Raw genomic sequence first — 22,969 nt, 5'->3', positions numbered from 1 at the left:
TCTTAAATGTTTCTGGATTAGTGTCCCGCTCCTGTGGGGACGACGTCGTCGATGCACTTTTTGATGTAGCCGGTGACTGATGTGATAAACTCCTCAATGTTATCGGATTAATCCCGGGACATATTCCAGTCTGTGCTAGCGAAACAGTCCAGTATCTTAGCATCCACTTTATTGGACCACTTCCGTATTGAGTGTGTTACTGGTATTTCCTGTTTGGGTTTTTGCTTGCAAGTAGGAAGGAGAAGAATATAGTTATGGTCTGATTTGCCAAATGCAGGGTGAGAGAGGGCCTTGTATGTTTTTCTGTGTGTGGAGTAAAAGTATTGTCGCCTCATTTCTAGGTGACATGCTGGTAGAAATGAGGTAGAACGAATTTCAGTTTCCTTGCATTAAAATCACTGGCCACAAGAAACGTAACCTCTGGATGTGTATTTTGTTGTTTGCTGATGGCTCCATACAACCCGTTGATTGTGATCTTGGTGCTAGCATCGGTTTGTGGTGGTAAATAGACAGCTACGGAAAATATAGATGAACACTTTCTTGGTAAATAGCATGGTCTGCAGATTGTGCACCAGAAGATTGTACACAAGCTGTTGTTAACAAAGAGTCACACTCCTCCCTTCTTATCCGAATCTGCCGTCCGGTCTTGACAATGAATAGAAAAACCATGGATATTATCAGACACTACACTGAGAAACATAGAATATGAGTTTTTCAGGTCCCTTTGATAGGATATTCTTAAATAAAGCTCATCTAGTTTGTTCTACAGTGATTGCATGTTCGCCAAAATGTGTCTAGAACATTATCTTATATTCTGAGAACATGCCAACCATGTTCTGTGTATCTTTGGTGGGACGTTGATGAAATATTTGCTTAACCCACAGAAAACTGGACACATTAATGTCCATGCAACGTTCTCATGAAATTTGTCTAGAATTTTAATAACTTATATTTTGAGAACATGGTAACCGTGTTCTGTGTAAGTTTGGTAGCACGTTGTTGGAATATTCTATTAACCCTGAGAAAACTGGACACATGAATGTGCTTGCCATGTTCTAATGATACGTGTCTAGAACATTAATATTTAATATTCTGAGAACATGTTAGTTCTGTTTGACATTAAGGGAATGGTCTCTTGGAAACAGTCCTTGCACGTCACTGGGTCATTCCTATTGAAATGTTAGGTTAAGACCTAATGAGACTCTTAAGGGAACTCCTCTAAACTAGTGGGAACGTGTGTTGTTATCTGGTTTACCTTTTAAGATCGAAATACACACTTTAGTGGCAATTGTCATGCTTTCATGACATTATGGTCATTTTTATGATTAACTGTTTGTATAAGTATAAGAATGTGACCAAGCACATTTTAATGTGTGTGAATCCAAGAGGTAGAGGAAACCGAAACCCGTACAAACCAAACAGCATCAAGGGCACTCATTTCCCTACACTGTGCACAACTTTTAACCAGAGCCCTACAGTATGAGCCCTGTTCAAAAGTAGTGCACTATGAAGGGAATTGGGTGCCATTTGGGTCGACGCCAACCAGTTTTACAGAGCCTCAGTTCCATTTCCTAATCACCATGTTTATATCTGTCTCCACTGGCTGAATTGAATTGTCTGGCCCTGCAAAGCCTTCTGTGAATGGCTAGCCCTCTGCTTTTATTCATGTCTAGATGGGTGTAGAATGATGGATACCAATTTCAATGGATGGTTGGATAAATAGATGGGTAGCGGATTCATTTACTCTTTTGTTTATTGATGCTGATGGGTTGTCATGTTTGGTTTGTATGGGTTTCAGATTCCTCTACCTCTCGGATTTACACACACTAAATTGTGCTTGGTCCCTTTCTTATACGTAAACAGACGGTGATGCTCCTACTCGCTCTCTCCTTTTCACCTATTCTTATCTCTATCTTTTCACTACTCTTCTTTCTCTCTCCTCCTTTTCACTCATCTTCTTCATCCCTTACTTCCTGTCTCCATGTCTCTCTTGCGCTCTCCTTTTTATGTTCAACCTTGTCAAACAACTGCCATGTCCAATGTTATTCGGTGTGCAGCATGGGAGTCTGTGTCGAGTGACAATGTTTGCAATATTTGCGAACGCTTTGTGTGATGTCACCTGCAATGTCAAGGAGGCCTTTTCTACATAGTGTACAAAGTGCCCTGGCCCTGAATGATTGTGTGCCAGGACAGTTTCACAGGCTGGTAGACAACAGGTCTGCATGTCCGTGCCTTATTTCTCTGCCGTAATATAAAGGAAGTGAGGGGAGGTTGGGGCGACAGGGGAAGTTGCTCACAACGCAGAACCACAGCAGCCCCTGCAGGTGTATTTGGGAACAACAGCTCAGCCAGCAGCCTGGAGTAGATACAATGGGTTGGGATGTCGATGATGAATGTAGATGGGCAAAGACACATACATCCATAGACACACACGCACACACACTAACCCAAAAACCTAACCTTAACCCTAACCATAAACCTAACCCTAGCTCCTAACCCTAAAACCAACCCTAGCTCCTAAACCTAATTCTAACCTTAAACACCCTAGAAATAGCATTTGACCTTGTAGGGACTTACAAAATGTCCCCAGTTGGTCAAATGTTTGTTAGTTTACTATTCTTGTGTGGACTACCATGTAAGTAGTTGAAATGCTACCATGTGCTCCAGGTTTTGTCACAGTGGAGGGCTGAAGTTCTGTTCAGAGGTGTGGTCCGTTTTGTAAGGCCCAGTGCGGGCGCAGAAGGCCATGCCATATGGCCTTAGCCCATCGCTTTTGCTCACTGCAGAGAATAGCGGGGGATCAAATTCTCTCACCTTCTGTCTGTTCCTCTCTCCATCACTTCTCATTCACCCCTCTCCTTCGATCCCCACTTCCTTATATCCCTCTGTAACTTCATCCCTCATGCATTTTTCTCTCATACTTCAGTTTTCTGTCTGTCTCTCTGATTCCTCTCACAGCCATTGCCTGTTTATCTCCCTGCATGCTTTCTTTCTTTCTTTCCACTCCTCCTCTCTACCATCCCTCCTTATCAAAAAGGATGAAAGCCAGATTGGGCAACTGAGAACTGTGAGACATTGAGGCTCAGCGGCATCTTTGTGCCTGCATAGCTGTGCTCCGAGACGGAGGGCGAATTCACACGGTTCCTCCTCCTCCTATGCCTGCCTCCCTAAGAGAGGGATATTTAAACCCCCTCGCTCCCCTTAGGGGAGAGAGAGAGGCAGGGAGATGATCAGACTAGGGGAGGCTTTACAAAGAAAAACAGGCACTCTCCAAGACACCGGCAGGTTCTTGCCGGTTATCTTTCCCTCAGTTGCATCATGACTGGCAAAAGACGTCCCTGGTTGTTAAAAAATGTTAAAAAATGGTGAGCCAGATGGAGAGGAGGATGAAAACGTACAGTATAAGCCACCCAGGCCGTATCTGTAGAATTGGCCATACTTTCTTTCTCTTGAAAAGGGGGAGGGAGTGAGAAGGGGAGAGTTCTTCCCTCCATCGTAGAGCTCTCAAATTATTATATTTTACTGTGATCTTTTTCAAACATCTCTGTTACTTATTTACCCCTTCCTTTCTTTTTTCTGTCTCTAATTTCTTCCCGTTGTCCTTCTTTTTTTCCAATCCTGTTTTTTCCACTCCTCTCCCCTTCACTTGTCCTCACCCTACTCCCTCTTCCTTATTCCCCCATCCCTTACTTTCTATCTCTGAGTCTCTTATTTTCTCTACCCCTCCTCCTCACTACTCACCCTCCCTCCCTCTCTTCCATTTTTCCCTCTCTGTTGCTTTCTATCTCTAACTCTCTTCTTTCCTCTACTCCCCCTCACTCTCTATCTTTCGTTCTCCTTCCCTTTCTTTCTCTCTCTTTGATCAGGAGCCAACCCTCTGTTCCTCCCCTCCTGCATTATGGCACCCTCCCTTACTCTCTCAGCCAGTTAAAAATGATCGCTGCTCTGTAGCCCTGCACCGCTTCCAGGCTGTAGAATCGATAGCATGGTTATTTTTGTGCTGCTCCTGGCAGTCAACTGACTGTGTGTGTGTGTGTGTGTGTGTGTGTGTGTGTGTGTGTGTGTGTGTGTGTGTGTGTGTGTGTGTGTGTGTGTGTGTGTGTGTGTGTGTGTGTGTGTGTGTGTGTGTGTGTGTGTGTGTGTGTGTGTGTGTGTGTGTGTGTGGTTGTGTGTGCGTGCATGTGTGTATGTGTGCAGTGTTCTGCCAGAATGTGAACAGATGAAATGACAGCCTACTGTGCGTTATGCCGTTGTGTAGACCTGCACATTGTTCATCTATTAGGGGCCACCAGAGGCCTGTAAGAGACAGTCTAGCTCCTGTCCTGTGGGACACAACATGTGGGCTCCAGGTATCCTTGTGATGTCACACATGGCGATGACATATTGTTTTGTGGTTTGTATTTCCAGTCTGTGTTCCTGAGCTACAAGCCTATACAGTATTTGCAGTTGAATCAACATGACAATAGAGATACTGTATATATATACAGTAGCCTGGTGGTATAGTTCTGTGCATTGTACAAGAGCTACCTCTCCTATGTATAAACGCGGCACTAATATGAAATACATAAAGACACACAAAGAAATACGTTATGGATGCATAAGCTTGTATATAGGAAATCATAATGTATTACGTGGAGAGTCGAGATGGATGATTAATTTAATAATCTGACCATAACCTTAACCTTTGCTCTCTCTGCAGTGTAACAATGACTACGTCCCAGTGTGTGGCTCCAACAATGAGAACTACCAGAACGAGTGTTATCTACGCAGGGACGCCTGTAAGCAGCAGTCTGAAGTGCTGGTGGTGTCAGAGGGCTCTTGTCCTGTCGGTATGTAGCATCTCAAGGATGGACTTATACTGCACATGTTCATTTGCATGCATGCAGACACACAATCTCACTCTCTCACACACACACACACACACACACACACACACACACACACACACACACACACACACACACACACACACACACACACACACACACACACACACACACACATACACACACACACACACACAAAAAGCTAAGGAGAATTATTGCCACCTGCAAAGCTAGCCACTGAGACACTTTTCAAGGCACAATAGAGTTCAGCGAAAGGGACTTTCCTAAAGCATGGGTCACACATGCCTATTACTTATAAGGGCTTTGTTAACCTTTTGACGGTAGGGGGCAGTTTTTTAATTTTTGGCTAAAAAACGTACCCATTTGAAACTGCCTATTTCTCAGCCCCACAAACTAGAATATGCATATAATTGTCAGATTAGGATAGAAAACACTCTAAAGTTTCCAAAACTGTAAAAACATTATCTGTGAGTATAACAGAACTGATATTGCAGGCAAAAGCCTGAGCAAAATCCAATCAGGAAGTGCCTCTTATTTTGAAACCTCTCTGTTCCTATGCATGCCTATCCTCCATTTAAAGGGATATCAACCAGATTCCCTTTTCTATGGCTTCCCTAAGGTGTCAAGTCTTTAGACATAGTTTCAGACTTTTATTTTGAAAAATGAGCGTGAAGGATCACATTGCGTAAGTGAATAGGTGGGGGCTCTCAGAGTGAGTTTTGCGCAACTGAGTAAAGCGGCCATTGTTTCTCCCGCTGTTATTGAAAAAGCTACACACTCGGTTGATATAGTATTGAATATATATTTTAAAAACAACTTGAGGATTGATTATAAAAAAAGTTTGACATGGTCCTGTGGACATTATGGAAATTATTTGGAATATACGTCTGCGTTGTCATGATCGCTCTTTCCTGTGGATTTCTGAACATAACGTGACAATATTTTGGGTATAAAAATCATCTTTATGGAACAAAAGGAACATTTGTTGTGTAACTGGGAGTGAAAACACCTGAAGATCAAAGGTAAACCATTTTTTTGATTGCTTTTCTGATTTTCTTGACCAAGCTACTTAATGCTTAGTGTTCATAATGCTATGCTATCGATAAACTTACACAAACGCTTGGATTGCTTTCTCTTTAAAGACGACAGGTGGATTAACAAAAGGCTAAACTTTGTTTTGCAATATTGCACTTGTGATTTCATGAATATGAATATTTTTTTGTAATATTATTTGACTGTGGTGCTATGCTATTCAGCGGTTGCTGATGACAATTATCCCGGTACCGGGATGGGTAGCGTCAATAAGTTAAATGCCTCACTCAAGAGTTCTTGTGTGCCCAATGTTAAATTTGAACCAAAAACTCTCTGTAAAGGTCTCAGAAGGAAGTGCCTATAGTCCGTCAAAGTCACTATTATAGCATGAAACTTGGAGATGCAGCCAAGCCGAGTCAATCTGCACTTTGTTGGCCGGGTTCAGCATCCACTAAAGTTGCTGGAACTGTGCTGAAAAAGACTGTAGAGAAGAACATATCAGAGCCAGCACAGTTTAGGTCAGCACAGTAGTGTGAAAAGGGTATGAGACTATTCGTGCCATGTTCACCACTACAGTAATCTGGGATTATCCCGCGATTCCTTTATTCCAGATAAGAACCTACAAGCATGTTGAAAAGGTCTAGCGTTTAACATCTAGTAAGAGTCGTGTTCATTAGGGTATGCAACAGAAAACGTTTTAAAACATTTTGAGTGGGAAACGAAAATTGGACAATGATTGGACAAGTCCAGGTAGTCCGTTTCCATTTGTTGTCTGACCAAAGTGAATCTTTGGCAAGGGGAACATGTTGGCTTCACTCAAAGTTTCACTGGCGGGGTAGAGTAGCACTCTTGGGGTGTCGCTGACTCAGTTAACCTCACTGCCAGCCTGGTCAACTCCACTTAGGGGACTTTAAACACTCATATAGCTCAGCAGTCCAAACCACACTCACAGGGAACACAGTCAGACTTGGAGTCGGAGTGTGTATGTGGGAGGTTGTGATTTGTTTCGCAAGAAAAAACTTCACCTTCTCGCCTGACTCACATGGAAGCTCTTAACTCTCTGTAAATTGCTTGTGTGTTTGTGATTTTCTGTGCGTCGCGTGTGTGTACATGCGCGCGTGTTTGTGTGTCTTTTTGTATGAGAGAATGGCTTTTTCCACGTGATAAGAGCTAATTTCGAGGAACAAGCTTTAGAAAACAAATGGAATGTGGTTGTACTTCGGCAGATCAGGCGTGATAGTGATGAGAATAGGCTGACAGCTCCCTCCCCTCCTTCACAGCCAGCCCCCTCATCCCCTCTGTGTTTCTTTCCCTTTATTTCACTCCATTCTTCACTGTCATGTCAAAAGCGTGTGTGGTAAAAATCCATTTAGACACGATTTATGTACCGGCCAGTGACCCTTGGAAGTGGTCTTACAAACAAATGACAGGAATAACAAAGGGAGTACAGAGCACAAGAAAGTTATTACCCTCTGTCGTGATGTTGTTATCGTTAATATGATGACATGTATTTATCTAATAATTAACTATGTTTATAATTACGTGATTTTAATTAATCCTGTAACCATTAACTCAGTAACCTGGGGCACCACGGGAAAAGTTTGTTTATTGAGTGACCGTTTCCCGAATTTCACTCAAAAAATATCAGAATATCAATTTCATGACAGTCATGACAATTAGGGAGCAGGTCCCTAATTCATTTCCTCGTCAGTCTCATTCTGAACATCGCATAATTCGTAAATCTGCACATACCTGGGTCTCATTAAATAATTCTGTACCACACACATTTAGTTGATTATTTATTTACCAACAAGCTAAATGATAACATAAGATACATAAACAGTCTAGGTTATTGGTTAGAACTTAATACAATGGAAACAGGTCCCTAGCTCACCAAACACAATATGACACGTGTTACACAAGATGGATATTTAAAGAAAGCAAGAGAGAGAGAAAGTGCATGAGAGAAAAGCACACTTGCATACATTTGTAAACTATGCTTAGTTTAACCCGAACACCTTGCCCCGAACTGCAACATTTATGGGTCAGAACTATAATGCATGTATTTACGTGTTGAAGATCTCCGTTGGGTATCTCTTCGTGGGCCGAGTTCCGCTTAGTGGGATAGGTTTGGTCGATGCCCTGTACTTCCGATGGCTGAGTCTCCTTCGTTATCGAGTGTAAGTCTCTGATTGTCCACACGATGTCACAATGTCCTTTCTCTTGGTTGTCTGTTTCCTTTGACTCGTTCTGTGAGAGTGGTCTTCTTAGGGGGCTAATCAGCTGTGTCGACATTCCCAGCTTGGGTAGGTGGGCCATGTAGACAACCGATGACTTGAAGAGAATAACCGGTTGGTCCTTCTTGAATTCACCTTCTTAGATTCAGTAATCAATCGTAGCATTGATTGTTAAGATGTTCCTTTGTCCTCTTCCTCAACTTAGTCTGCTATGTAAATTCTTAACTCACATGTTTTATACCCCAGGGTAGAAAGGGGCATTCCCATCTTTATGACACACTCTCTGGGTTCCCTGTGGTGTAGGTAGTTACAAGGCAAGGTATCAGAACTTACAATGATCTTGTTTAGACAACTTGAATCACAGTTTGTAAAAAAAATATCTTTGATCTGAATATTGTACATATAATGAAAACTCTTCAAGTTACAACATCATCATTTCACTCTCAATGACATCACAAAATCATGGATGGAATATGAAAATTCATTTTCATATTCCATCTATCATTGTTACCAACATTTTGGCTGATGAAATATAATGTCCCACATTCCATTTACTGAGGTAGATTCTCCATAAGGCCCACACAGACATTCCAGTCCCAAACACTAAAGGTAAAAAGGATTTGTCTGCTGCCTTAAGATTTCCAATGGGCGTGTGGTTTGCACTTTTCGCACCAAAGTACATTCATCTCTAGGAGACAGAACACGTCTCCTTCCTGAGCTTTATGACGGCTGCATGGTCCCATGGTGTTTATACTTGTGTACTATTGTTTGTACAGATGAACGTGGTACCTTCAGACATTTAGAAATTGCTCCCGAGGATGAACCAGACTTGTGGAGGTCTACAATTTTCTTTCTGACGTCTTGGCTGATTTCTTTTAATTTTGCCATGATCAAGCAAAGAGGCACTGCTGGAAAAATGACTTGTGTCATGCACAAAGTAGATGTCCTAACGGACTTGCCAAAACTATAGTTTGTAACCCTGTTATGGATGATGCGAATTTTCGCAGCTTTTTGTTAAAAATCGCGCAACATTTCAAAGTCCTGCTACTCATGCCAGGAATATAGTATATGCATATGATAAGTATGTGTGGATAGAAAACACTCTGACGTTTCTAAAACTGGTTAAATCGGGTCTGTGGCTATAACAGAACGTGTTTAGGAGTAAAAATCCCTGGTAAAACTGTTTACCAAAAACAAAACAAAAATATTTGTCCGCCATTCAATGAGTTGTTTAAGATGAGAGAAAATATATGCGAACCCCCTGTAAACGCCTACAGCTTCCACACGGTGTCGCCATTGCTATCAATATCAGAATCATTTATCCTTGGTTACAACACGAATAGACCCCTCCTTTCTTGAGGCGCATCACAGTATGTTGTGAAACTGAAAAAATGGACGATGATTTCCAGACTTGCTGCTATCGAATACAGATCGCCCCGTGATCAATTTGATACATCATTAACGTTTATTAATACCTAACGTTGGTTTAGAAAAGTTGTTTGAAGTGATTTGTAAAAGTTTATAGGCGACTTTTGTAATTTTAAAAAGTGACGTTGCGTCTTGTAAATGAACTTTTCTCAGCATCAGACTGGTCTTCAGCAAATTACATTTTGGGTATACAATGACGGATTTAATCGGGAAAAATACCCAATTGTGATGTTTATGGGACATATAGGAGTGCCAACAAAGAAGCTCGTCCAAGGTAATGAATGTTTTATATTTTATTTCTGCGTTTTGGGTAGCGCCGGCTACCGCAAAATCTGTTGTTTACGTGTCGTGCTGGTATTTTGGGGGGTGCATGCTATCAGATAATAGCTTCTCATGCTTTCGCCGAAAAGCATTTTACAAATCTGACTTGGTGGCTAGATTCACAACGAGTGTAGCTTTAATTCAGTACCTTGCATGTGTATTTTTATGAAAGTTTGAGCTTTATCGAGTACTTTACTCAAGTACTATAGGTGGCGCTCTGAAATTTCCGCTGAGCTATCCCTGTGCAGGGACCACCTCCATAAGAAGTTTTAACAAGAAATTTGTGTAGTGGTTGAAAAACAAGTTTTAATGACTCCAACCTAAGTGTATGTAAACTTTCGACTTCACCTTTATATTTAACTAGGCAAGTCAGTTAAGAACAAATTCTTATTTACAATGACGGCCTAGGAACAGTGGGTTAACTGCCTTGTTAAGGGGCAGAAATACAGGTTTTCCTCCAAAAGAAAAAAACAATAGGCTGAGCAGCACCTCCTACTGATCCATCTAGAGGTACCCGTTTGTCTCCTTTCCAGGGTTGCAAACCCAGCCCCGCTTAGCTTTGATATTTGTCACCATTGTGGTATTGTGAGAATGATTGTTGACAAATCTCCACTTAATAGATTCACTGTTGCTATCAAAATCTAGATGTTGGATTCACATCTCCAGCGCAACCAAATATCTAAGTTAAAGAATATGTCTAAATCATATCTAATTGTATTTAAATTTAAAGTTAAAGTTTGATTTAGTCATATTAATTAACTTATGATTAGTTAACAAATGATATGTTGCATTCAGGTCTTGATCTCAACCAAAAATAAAAGTTAAAGATTGGAAATATTCATGCATTGTATACAGTTCCTTAAATGTTGATATTTGGTTGCGTTGTCAACTAAACACATTTCAATTTTACCCTTGTAATATGTAAATAGTTAAGGCTATTTTACAAACTAATGTAACAATATTTATTCAACTTTAAAATTAGTTACACATCCTTGGCCACATTTTGAGGTTACTGTAACAATAAATGTTAAAGTAGCATGCGAATGTTGCAGGTCTGTGGAGATCTTCACAATTGGATTAATAATCTGCACATGATCTGAAACGGCAATGACCACTTGAACCACTGTACTTAAATTATCTTAATTGCAGTCCAGGTCATTTTGGTTGTGCTAGTAGATGAAGTACAGTGATAAGATTAATATCTGTTAAAAAAATATCTAAATTGTACCCCATTTTAACTTTGTTGTTCTTTTAAATGGTTGACAGCACAGTGAAATGACATTGGGAATTCAACACATTTTTTACTGTATTTTTGAGTGGGTGAAAATAGTTTATAATCTCATTGATCAACATATCAACCAAATATTTCCCAATTCTCCACTTTGAAATGATGTGGTGTGCACAGTGGGTAGTTCCTTTCATGGCTTAAATAAGAGCTGTCACTCAATCCTTCATCTGCCTACTCACTCTCTCCATCTTCTTCACTACCTCTAGAGAAAACATCACACGGTGTGATGGATGTATATGGATACCATGCCGATATGTTCCCCCATATGGTTTCCTTTGTGCTTAAATTGTTCATGATAATGTAGGACTCATGTTAAACTCTGGAATGGACTGTCAGTGAATGTGAATGTGATATGTTTGTATGTTTAAGATATTCCTGGACAAACTTGATACTGTATGTCCAGGCATATCTTAACAGCATCTGATTTGGATGGTTCACACCCCGTCTAGTATTCTCTGATAGGCTACGCTATCTCCATGAACACCTGTGTTTACATGTAAACAGGTCTGGTCTCCATCAGTACACTAGCCTACATGTTGACAACACAGCTCGGCTCCTTGTTGTTGTTTACCTCTGTAAACACGTCTGACAGCCGTGTGACAGCAGGGCTCTGTCCTCCCAGCAGCCCTGTGTGACCAGAGCCAAGGCCGAAAGGCCAGACGTCGGGATCTGATGTCTCTGCCAAATGGCAAACAAAAGGACACAGTGCCAAGGTTCGTAGTCATGCTACCATGCTACTGAGGCATGTACTCAAATGCATTTCTTTAGGGCACCACTGTGTACTTCTGATATTTGCTGGGGGGGGGGGTTAAGTACTGTTTTACCAAGAAACTCTGTAGAGTTTCTGTAAGGAAGAAGACCATGTATAAAAGTTGCTTAAAATGTTCCAGCCCTGGTTTTGCAGTATTTATGATTTACAACATGACACGTATCTATAATTTAGCCTTCAAGTTGTAGCATCTTTTATTTTTTAACCTTTTAACCCTATTTTCAACAGGCTGTTATAGCATGTTTTGACAGCCCTCCTGCATCAATTTACATCATTAGTCTCCTTTTGGGTTTCTGCAGTTTAATGTTATAATAGTAATAAAAACTGCACTTTTTAATTTATTATCTAAAATTTTTGTCTGTACATGTGAGTAATATGATGGAAGAACCTACATCATTTGAAATTCAAGAAAAACATTTTGGGGAAATCACACTGGGCAAAAACTGTTTGAATCAACATTGTTTACATGTCATTTCAAAAATCTATATGATGACATCAAATCAATGTGCAAAACTGATTGGTTTTGCTAAAAGTCATCAACGTAAGGGCATTTCGTCTTTTTTAATCTAAATCCAATGACATGGTGATGTTTTTTGTTGATTTCACATTGAATTCACGTTAGTTGACAACTCAACCAAATGTAAATCAAAACTCGACATTGAACTGGTGTCTGTGCCCAGTGGGATTGTAGTATACACAACCTGAAAATGCATTAATTTCAATGTAATTGAATATTCATGTTTGGACACAAAAATACCATAATTTGGTCAAAATCAAAATCAGTCCCTTGACTTCTCAACCGCCTGGTAGTGTCATGCCCTGACCATAGAGAGCCTTTTTATTCTCTATTTTGGTTAAGTCGGGGTGTGACTAGGGTGGGTAATCTAGGTTGTTCATTTCTATGTTGGCCTGGTATGGTTCCCAATCAGAGACAGCTGTTTATTGTTGTCTCTGATTGGGGATCATATTTAGGCAGCCATTTCCCCACTGTGTTTTGTGGGATCTTATTTATGTGTAGTTGCCTGTGAGCACTTAATTTGCGTCACGGTTTGGGCGTTTAACCATTACCATAGCCACGTGGAACAGTGAAAACTGAGTCCATTTCCCCATAGGTGAACAAGTTTTTTTTCCAACATGGCCGAAGGCAGGTGCTATTGAGGGAAAGTCACAACATTGTTACAATGTTTATTAAATATTTACCTTACCGAATCTCACCGTGAGCGTTTCCATCGCCTCCTTCCTCTCTCCTTTATTCCTTTCTCAAGCATGCAAACAAATTTGTTTTTGTTGTGAAAACAGATCAATATCGATGTTTCTAACCTGATTTCAGTTGGTTTTCCATTTTGTGACTTAAGTGGGCTACAGTCTGTCTGTTCCTATCAAACTGCAGATGTGTTCCTGCCTGTGCTTTAGGCCAGCATTCAGGTAGACAGGCCACCACCAATTATTCAGACTCCTTGACTTCTCCACATTTTTGTTACGTTACAGCCTTATTCTAAAATTGATTAAATAAAACATTTTCTTCATCAATCTACACACAATACTCCATAATGACAAAGTGAAAACAGGTTTTTAGAAAATTTTGCAAATGTGTTAAACATAAAAAAACTGATTCTGAAATAACATATTTATTGATTTGTTTAACACTTTTTTTTGTTACTACCTGATTCCATATGTGTTATTTCACAGTGTTGATGTCTTCACTATTATTCTACAATGTAGAAAATAGTACAAATAAATAAAAACCCTTGAATGTGTCCAAACGTTTGACTGGTACTGTGTAAATAAGGTATTTCTATTTTTCTTCTAAGATTTTTTGAAGGGTAGGATAATTAATGAGGATTAAACTTGATTTATCTCCGTTCTTATTAGAATTTTTCAATTGTAAACAATAAAAATTGTTTCATACCTTGAAAGGTACCGGATAGCAAATAGTTTCTGTAACGCAGGCATCCAAAATTGAGAGGTTATGAGGTCAAATAAAGCACTGCTTTTAGGGCTGCTTAGGCAGTCACAGCTCATTGAGCCATATGTTTGGTTGACTGGGAAGATACACAATCCCAGAAATCGAAGGAAAATGTGTGGAGTCACTGTAACCTCTCTTCAGTAGTCCCATCTGTCTGGTGAAAGACAGGAGTCTGTGACCATATTTAGTTAACCTGCGCGAATTGTAAAGTTTTACCCATCTTTTTAATCAAAAATAATTTATTAAGCTGCAAGGTGTAATCGCATGAGTGATAGTTTTGGAGATCAAGATTGTTGATCCACAGAAATGGACAGGAATGTGAAAAGAAAACAGATTGCAAAACCTGTGTGTGTGCATGTGTGTGGGTTTACATGCATGTGTAGGTTCCTGTGTGTGCTTGTATGCATTCGTATATGTGTGCTCACACACATTTCTGTAATGATTTAATTAATTCAAGTGCATGCCATGGGGGATTTGATTAGTTTGTACATGCGTGTAGATGCCATTATATCTTTGCTTCTGGTTCATGTCCTGGGCTATCCATCTGGTCACAGCCAGAAATAATAATGAGAACTGTGGGCCGCAGAAATAGCCCGTTAAAACGCATACTTTGCTTTTACGTGGAATGAGAAGTGGTTTAATACAGTTGGTTGCTTGAAATGTGGCCAATATCCATCCCTCAGCCCCCATGCATCTCTCTCTCTCTCTCTCTCTCTCTCTCTCTCTCTCTCTCTCTCTCTCTCTCTCTCTCTCTCTCTCTCTCTCTCTCTCTCTCTCTCTCTCTCTCTCTCTCTCTCTCTCTCTCTCTCTCTCTCTCTCTCTCTCTCTCTCTCTCTCTCTCTCTCAGGTTACAGTCAAAATGTTATAATCCAAAATTGTAATCAGTAATGGAATTTTTGGATCTGTAAATAAAATTGGTTTAGCCACAGAGAAAGAATGGAACCTTCCCGCTAGCCATGATTGGCTGAGATAATGGATGGGCTGGACATGCTGAGAGATGAGGTTAGATTGGTCTGCCATGTAGCACGATTCTGTCTATAATGAGCTTCCCAGTATGTGTAGGTAATCCTTTTAGTCAATTTTAGTCTAATCTGACCAGAGTACCTTCTTCCATATCTTTGGGGAGTCTCCCACATGCCAAAGTGTTTGCTTATTTTTTTTCTGGACATTCTTCTGTAAAGCCCAGCTCTGTGGAGTGTACGGCTTAAAGCGGTCCTATGGACAGATACTCCAATCTCCACTGTGGAGCTTTGCAGCTCCTTCAGGGTTATCTTTGGTCCCTTTGTTTCCTCTCTGATTTAATACCCTCCTTGCCTGGTCTGTTAGTTTTGGTGGGCAGCCCTCTCTTGGCAGGTTTGTTGTGGTGCCATATTTTTTAAATAATGGATTTAATGGTGCTCCGTGGGATGTTCAAAGTTTCTGATATTTTTTAATGTCCCAACCCTGATCGGTACTTCTCCACAACTTTGTCCCTGACCTGTTTCGAGAGCTCCTTGGTCTTCATAGTTCCGCTTGCTTGGTTGTGCCCCTTGCTTAGTGTTGTTGCCGACTCTGGGGCCTTTCAGAACAGGTGTATATATACTTAGATCATGTGACACTTAAATAAAGTCCACCTGTGTGCAATCTAACTAATTACAGTATGTGACTTCTGAAGGTAATTGGTTGCACCAGATCTTATTTAGGGACTTCATAGCAAAGGGGGTGAATACATATGCATGCACCACTTTGCCGTTTTATTTTTTAATTTTGAAATAAGTAGAATTTTTTCATTTTCACTTCACCAATTTGGACTATTTTGTGTATGTCCATTACATGAAGACCAAATAAAAATCAATTTCATTGAAAATTCTCTGGTAGAATGCCCTGCTTTTATTTCATCACACTCACAACCGTAAGTTATTTTCTGTAATTAGCTCGCCATTAACTTGTAAATAATTATCTTGTTGTGAGTTTATTTTCATGTAATACTGAATGACAACTGTATACTGACATGTCAATAGACGCAGTATAAACCATACTTTAGTCTTGAAATCTTTGGTTGTTTAGTACACAACTGTACTCACTGATTAACACATGGCCTCACATGTAAATCTTTAAAGATATGAGTGGGGCTAAGGCTTAAAGGGTTTGAACGATGCTAAATGGGTGTAGACAAAGAAGAGCTCTCCTGCATGTATACCAAAACATTCAAGGTTACAAGTTTATCAACTTTCCAAGCAGAATTACTTTCCCATTGTTCTCAACTGTAGTAATCACTTTTCTAGTCTCTACTTTTATCCAATGTAAAAAACACAATTTCAAATTTAGCTAAATAAGTCTGAATCGAGCCAGTCGGTCACAAGTGAACGACATCTATTGCAATATAAATCAATGTTAGAGTTTACATACTGTAGATAACCTATAGCAATCGGGGAGAAGGGCCTTGGTCACAGAGGAGCCCGATGGTCACTCTGACAGAGCTCCAGAGTTCCTCTGTGGAGATGGGAGAACCTTCCAGAAAGACAACCATCTTTGCAGCATTCCACCAATCAGGCCTTTATAATAGAGTGGCCAGACAGAATCCACTCCTCAGTAAAATGCACATGACAGCCCGCTTGGAGTTTGCAAAAGGCATCTAAAAGGACTCTCAGGCCATGAAAATCAAGATTCTCTGGTCTGATGAATCCAAGATTGAACTCTTTGGCCTGAATGCCAAGTGTCACGTCTGGAGGAAACCTGGCACCATCCCTACGGTGAAGCATGGTGGTGGTAGTATCGTGATGTGGGGATGTTTTTCAGCGGGAATGACTGGGAGACGAGACTGGATCGAGGGAAAGATGAAAAGTACAGAGAGATCCTTTATAAAAACCTGCTCCAGAGCGCTCAGGGCCTCAGACTGGGGCAAAGGTTCACCTGCCACCAGGACAACGACCCTAAGCACACAGTCAAGACAGCGCTGGATTGGCTTCTGAACAAGTCTCTGAATGTCCTTGAGTGGCCCAGCCAGAGCCCGGACTTGAACCCGATCGAACATCTCTGGAGAGGCCTGAAAATAGCTGTGTAGCAACGCTCCCAATCCAACCTGACAAAGCTTGAGAGGATCTGCAGAGAAGAATTGGAGAAACTCCTCAAATACAGGTGTGCCAAGCTTGTAGCATCATACCCTAGAAGACTTGAGGCTGTAATCACTGCCAAAGGTGTTTCAACAAAGTACTGAGTAAACGGTCTAAATACTGTATGTAAATGTGATATCTCTTAACAAAAATAATTAAAAAATCTAGGTGTCTAAATACTTTCCAAAATATAACTTTTTAGAAAATCATTTGAAATTGACAAGTTGAAACAGCCTATAAATAATTAGCAGACAGAGTGCCTTGGTTTGAGGGCAGTGTGGGTTAACCACATTTTCTGCACAAATCTGTCGAATATTGGTCTGATGGAAACTACAACTCCCTACTAGATTGCACAGTTCGGGTTTGATCTGATTTACAGTATTTCTAGGGAAAATGCGCATTGCGCTCACAGAAAAAAATGGAAAGAAATGGAATTCAAATAATTGAACAAACATGAGTCAATTAGTTGGTAAAAAACTAAAAATAACCCACATTTTGGTTAATTGCTCAGCATTCGTAAGTGATTACAGTTACATTTTCTCTGTAATCGGTTACATGTAACGGATTATTATTCTGAATGCTAGTACGGATATTTGGACACGGCGAGTCTCTCTGCTCTTTCTCCCTCTTACATTTTCTGTTTTTATCAGTATATATGCATTCTCAAATAGTACATTTTAAGTGTGTGTGTTAGTGTGTCAGTCTGTGCGTTTGTGTGATAGAGTGAGAGTAATGCAACATAGCCTTAGGTGTCTGAGACACAGCAAGGTTAATAACTTTCCCCTGGTGTTCCTCTCCTCCCCAGTAAAATGTAGTCTTTATCTCAATAGGATCTCCTTGTTAAAAAAAAGGTGAAATTAAAAAATAAAACAATAATGATTCTCTAAAGTATTAGTCTTTATCCTTTTCACTCATTGACAGACAGTCGTAAGGTTTACGTAAAGAATAAAGATGGTTAACTAGGGGTCCTCATTTTTAGGCTTATCAGGTTTGCCTCTAGCTTTACAAAGGAAACCTGGGTCATGTTCATTAAGGCACACTGTAACAAACTTTATTTAACCATTTGCAACATTATATGAAAATGAACGTTTCTTATTGGATAAGTCCAGGTACTGCTTCCCTGTTTCAGACCATTTTCTCCTGTTTGGTGCAGAATGATCATGGTGGGAGTGAATGTCTGCTTTCTCCCCTAGTTGGTTTAGCATAGTGGGCTGCTGCTTCTCATGTTACCACTGCAGCAGCTCCAATAAGTGGCAATCAGTATCCCTTTCAGAGGCATATCACTAAACAACATTGTAAGCTAGATTTCTTGGAGGATGCTTTACAAGGATGCAGCAGGATTCGAATGGGCATGCAGATGGACTGATATACCACACAACCATATTGAGCAAACATATACAAAGACGGTGATAGATTGGAAGATATAATTTTGTGATTGTGAGGTTGTGATTAACCAATGCACACACACAATAGTTGTTAAGCAGGAGGCTTGGTTCATCTGTTGTCACAAACCATTCTCAGATGTTGTCTTTAATTCTCTCATTCTCTCCCTCTTTATCTCTCTCTCTCTCTCTCTACCCCTCTTTCTCACTCTCTCTCTCTCTCACAGATGCCGGGTCAGGCTCGGGAGATGACGGTAAGATCGCTCTACTCTTTTCTCTTCATTAGTTTTCATTTTCCCTTATATTACTGTTGTTTCTGTACTCATTCTCCTTGCTTAGAAACCTGACTGGCACACTACTTGGAAGTGAGCTTTCACATAACATATTCAGATGGGGAACGAATGCATATTCACAAACATGCACGCACGCGCTCAATAAACACACTGCATGGACAAATGAACAAACGCGCTCTAGAACATAAACACACACACACAAACACTAACATGTGTTTGTATTCTCTCAGACATGCAGACACATCCTGACACACACACCATGCAATAACTAAATAATCATGCATGTAAACAGTAAGAACACTCTAACATGCTTAGCAAACCCCGGTACCATGCAAATGACACCCTATTCCCTATATAGTGCACTACATTTGACCAGGGCCCATAAGTAGTGGAACATGTTGCCATTTGGGATGCAGCTATGGTCACAGAGCCTGGTGAGAGAAACAGGAAATTAGTCCCTTTTCTGGAGTGTGTTGCTTGCTTCCTCTTCCTCTCCATCTCTCTCTCATCCCCCTAACTCTCTTTCTCTCCATAGCCCTCTCCGTCACCCACTCTCTCTCTCTTTACCCCTCTCTTCACACTCCTCCTTCTAATGTTGCTGTTATAACCTGTATGGTGGAAGATCTGGGATAAAAGTAGAAAGGAATGGGAAGCTTTTGAGTAGGTGACAGGAAAGGTGTAGGTACGAGCGTACATGCTTGTGTGTATCTGTGCTAAAGAGATGTAATTCTTCTGGATTTTCTGTATATACAGGTGTTTGTTTAGCTCATGTATGTTGATTTGTGTGTTTGCGTGCGTGCATGTGTTTGTGCGCTCTCGTTCGTTCATGCAAACATGTGTGTGTTCCTGTGTGTGTATGTGGGTTTGTCCATTCATTAGTGCATGTGGATAGAGGAATAACAAGTATCCCGGAGCCAGATATGATAAACAGATTGCACTCTGCCTATGGACCTCCAAATGAGAGACAGACAGAGAGAAGCGGAAATGAAGAGGGTGGGAGGTCAACCAGAGAAATAGGACAGAAATTACCATAGAGATGAGGAAGAGAGATAAAGAAAGGGAGGAAGCAGCAGGCAGAGAGTGAGAATGGAGGTAGAGTGATAGAATAAGATGGAGGGAGGGTTGACAATGATAAGGAGGAGGTAGAGATAGATGGAGAAATAATAGAAATGGGAGGATGGCAGGAACAAGGGATAGAGAAAATATGGCAGTTTATGGGTAAAAAGAAGGTAAAGACAGTTATAAAATGGGGTTATAGTAGTACAGAGGCACTAACACAAGAACAGCCCCCAATAAAATTTGAATGTCTTTTAATGGCCGACGATGAATCTCAGAGCTGTTTATTTATGGTAGTCTGGTAGGTGAAATATAGATAAGGAGATTTGGACACACACACACTGTAAACCCCAATGTGCTGTCATTACTCAAAACTTTTGAGAAAACCTATTGCACAAAATATATCTTGTAGTCATTACTCAAACCAATCACTGAGGGGTGTAAAACTCATTCCACGGAGGGCCGAGTGTCTGTGGGTTTTTAGTAGCCTTTCAATTAAGACCTAGACAACAAGATGAGGGGAGTTCCTTCAAATAACCAACTCATCATCAAGCTTTTGATTATTTGAATCAGTTGGGTAGTGCTAAAGCAAAAAAAATATCGTACAGTGGGGCAAGTGAAAGTAAAAATTATAGGCCTATCCAACGTCTGTGGGAGGAATAAACAACGAAGCAGGGATTTTATGCAAACGTGTCTGTGGGAGGAGAGGCAACCCAAGGACCACTCCTGCATGCGCAAAGCAGATAATCGTAGGCACTGTTTGAATATATTCATGGCTGGATGCTCCCTTTATTGAAATAATAATTTATTTAAATATAGACCTATTAAATCAATAATAGGCTATTTAGGCTATGAAGAAATAATCACTGACATGACTCTGTTGATAGCCTATAATAATATCTCCTTTCACTATCCATATATCGGGGATGTCTTCAAGGATGGGAGTACCAAAGGATGCATAGGTTATCCCAAAACAGGGGCATCGTCTCTGTTAAAGGCTATTTGTCTCAGCTATCCCGCAAACTTAGGCTACCACTTGTTCACCTTATTATAGAGGGTAGTGTTTAGACATGTTAGGTTAAATTACTGTCTCAGATGGGGCTTTAACCAAACCCCTACCCCCCTGCCCTGTGACTATGCAAGTGCAAGGTCCATGACAGGGGTTTGGGGGCAGCCCTTGAGCCCAACAGGGATTCGTCCTTTTCCACGCAATCCGTGACTTACATTCACAAGATAATAAGCATGGCCTATGAGACTACTTTATTGGAAGTGTACATAAAACACCATGCAATTACACACGCATTTGTAATTTACCCTTTCGGTTTCGACATATAGTCTTCTGGGCTAGCTGTTACTCTCCAAGATACTATGCAAAGTGTTGGCATACACAAGGGACTGAGGATAACATTGTAGCAAATTCGAAGGGCACCATGACAGGGACTGATGCACGCAACTCATGTCTCTTTGCATTCTGACAGCATTCCATGGCCGTTAGAAGGGTAATGCTTTGGGGATATTGTGTGTGTGCGTGTGTGTGTGTGAGCATGCGCGTGTGTGCACAGCGCAGCACTGCCTGTATTACATCTCCCCCACCCCACACACCTGCATACACATACAACCCACCTGTTTCTACCTATGTATACTGAACAAAAATATAAATGGAACATGTAAAGTATTGGTCCCATGTTTCATGAGCTGAAATAAAAGATCCCAGAATTTTTGCATATGTACATAAAGCTTATTTCTCAAATTTGTTTACATCCCTGTTAGTGAACCTTTGCCAAGATAATCCATCCACCTGACATGTGTGGCATATCAAGAAGTTGATTGAACAGCATGATCATTACACAGGTGCACCTTGTGATGGGGACAATAAAAGGCCACTCTAAAATGTGCAGTTTTGTCACACAACACAATTCCACAGATGTCTCAAGTTTTAAGGGAGCATGCAATTGGCTGACTGCAGGATGGTCCACCAGAGCTGTTGCCAGATAATTTAATGTTAATTTCTCTACCATAAGCCCCCTTCAACGTTGTTTTAGAGAATTTGGCAGTACGTCCAACCAGCCTCACAACTGCAGACCATGTGTAACCATGCCAGCCCAGGACATCAACATCCGGCTTCTTCACCAGTGGGATCATCTGAGACTAGCCACCCAGACACCTGATGAAACTGAGGAGTATTTCTGGCTGTAATAAAGCCCTTTTGTGGGGGAAAACGAATTCCGATTGGCTGGGCATGGATCCCAAGTGTGTGGGCCCTTGTCCACTCGTGAAATAAGGCCTAATTTATTTATTTCAATTGACTGATTTCCTTATAGGAACTGTAACAGTAAAATCGTTGAAATTGTTGTGTGTTGCGTTTTTATTGTTGTTCCCTATATGTAACCACACAGATTTGGATGAAATACCTCATCCAAGTCCGTGTGGTTCCTCCTTCTGTGGTTCCTCCAATCTGCAGCACAACCTCTTCCAGGTCCTACAGTAATACTTATTATCATATGGTTATTACGTGCTAAAAGAGCAAGGATTTCCTTGTTACTAAAACCAATTCTAAAGTATAGTTTCACCAGTCATCTAACTCTGGAATTTCAATGGTGGCACGCACCGCAACAGGGAGCCAGGGAGACGCAATTAATAACCAAATCTTATACTTTAATCTTGAAATATATACCTGTGAATATATTTTCAAAATGTCAACTTTATTATAAAGATGTTGAGTTTATTTTGGAAATAGTGGCACTTTATTCTAGAATAATTGCCACTTTTTTAAAATGCTATCTGTGCTTTTTTTTAAATCCAAGTACCACCAGCCTTCACCGTTTATTTATTTTTTCTCTTAACTTAGCCCTGACTCTTCCGTACCAGTCTGATAGCACATAAATGTAGAGATGGTGAAAAAAATACACTACAATATTATCAGGGGCTTCTCAAGTGGACAGTTGATAGAGTCCTCTAAAAAGACTGAAGACAAAAAGTGGCTGTCATCACATCCTCAAGGATCCTAGATCAACAATGGCTTAGGGATTAGGCAGAGGGATCAGTTTGGCTATTTGTAGAGCTATGACACATAAATCTTTGGGGTATTCATGTTAGTTGTGGGCTAGAACAAAAACATACACCCCTTTGGGTCCCCCCCAGGTCTAGGATAAAGAACCTTTCAACTTTGTGGTATCGTGGTATTATTGTTACCACATTTTCCAACCACCTCTGTCCACATAGCAAAAGGTACTTAATCGTGCTGGAAAGAGCATCCTA

General features: G+C 40.6%; 1 protein-coding gene across 1 annotated transcript in view; it reads left to right on the top strand.

Annotated features, from left to right (window-relative positions):
* The window catches only part of LOC110501288 (tomoregulin-2), a 144,187-nt gene that overhangs the window by 54,183 nt on the left and 67,035 nt on the right, over nucleotides 1-22,969 (top strand). Inside the window, exons 3-4 of the mRNA XM_021578736.2 lie at nucleotides 4,700-4,829; nucleotides 18,590-18,616. Of these exons, the coding sequence (XP_021434411.1) occupies nucleotides 4,700-4,829; nucleotides 18,590-18,616 (157 nt within the window). The remainder of the gene's footprint in view (nucleotides 1-4,699; nucleotides 4,830-18,589; nucleotides 18,617-22,969) is intronic.

The sequence above is a fragment of the Oncorhynchus mykiss genome, chromosome 22 (assembly GCF_013265735.2).
Source record: "Oncorhynchus mykiss isolate Arlee chromosome 22, USDA_OmykA_1.1, whole genome shotgun sequence".
Classification (NCBI taxonomy): Eukaryota; Metazoa; Chordata; class Actinopteri; order Salmoniformes; family Salmonidae; genus Oncorhynchus; species Oncorhynchus mykiss.
This window is presented reverse-complemented; position numbering and strand designations above follow the sequence as displayed.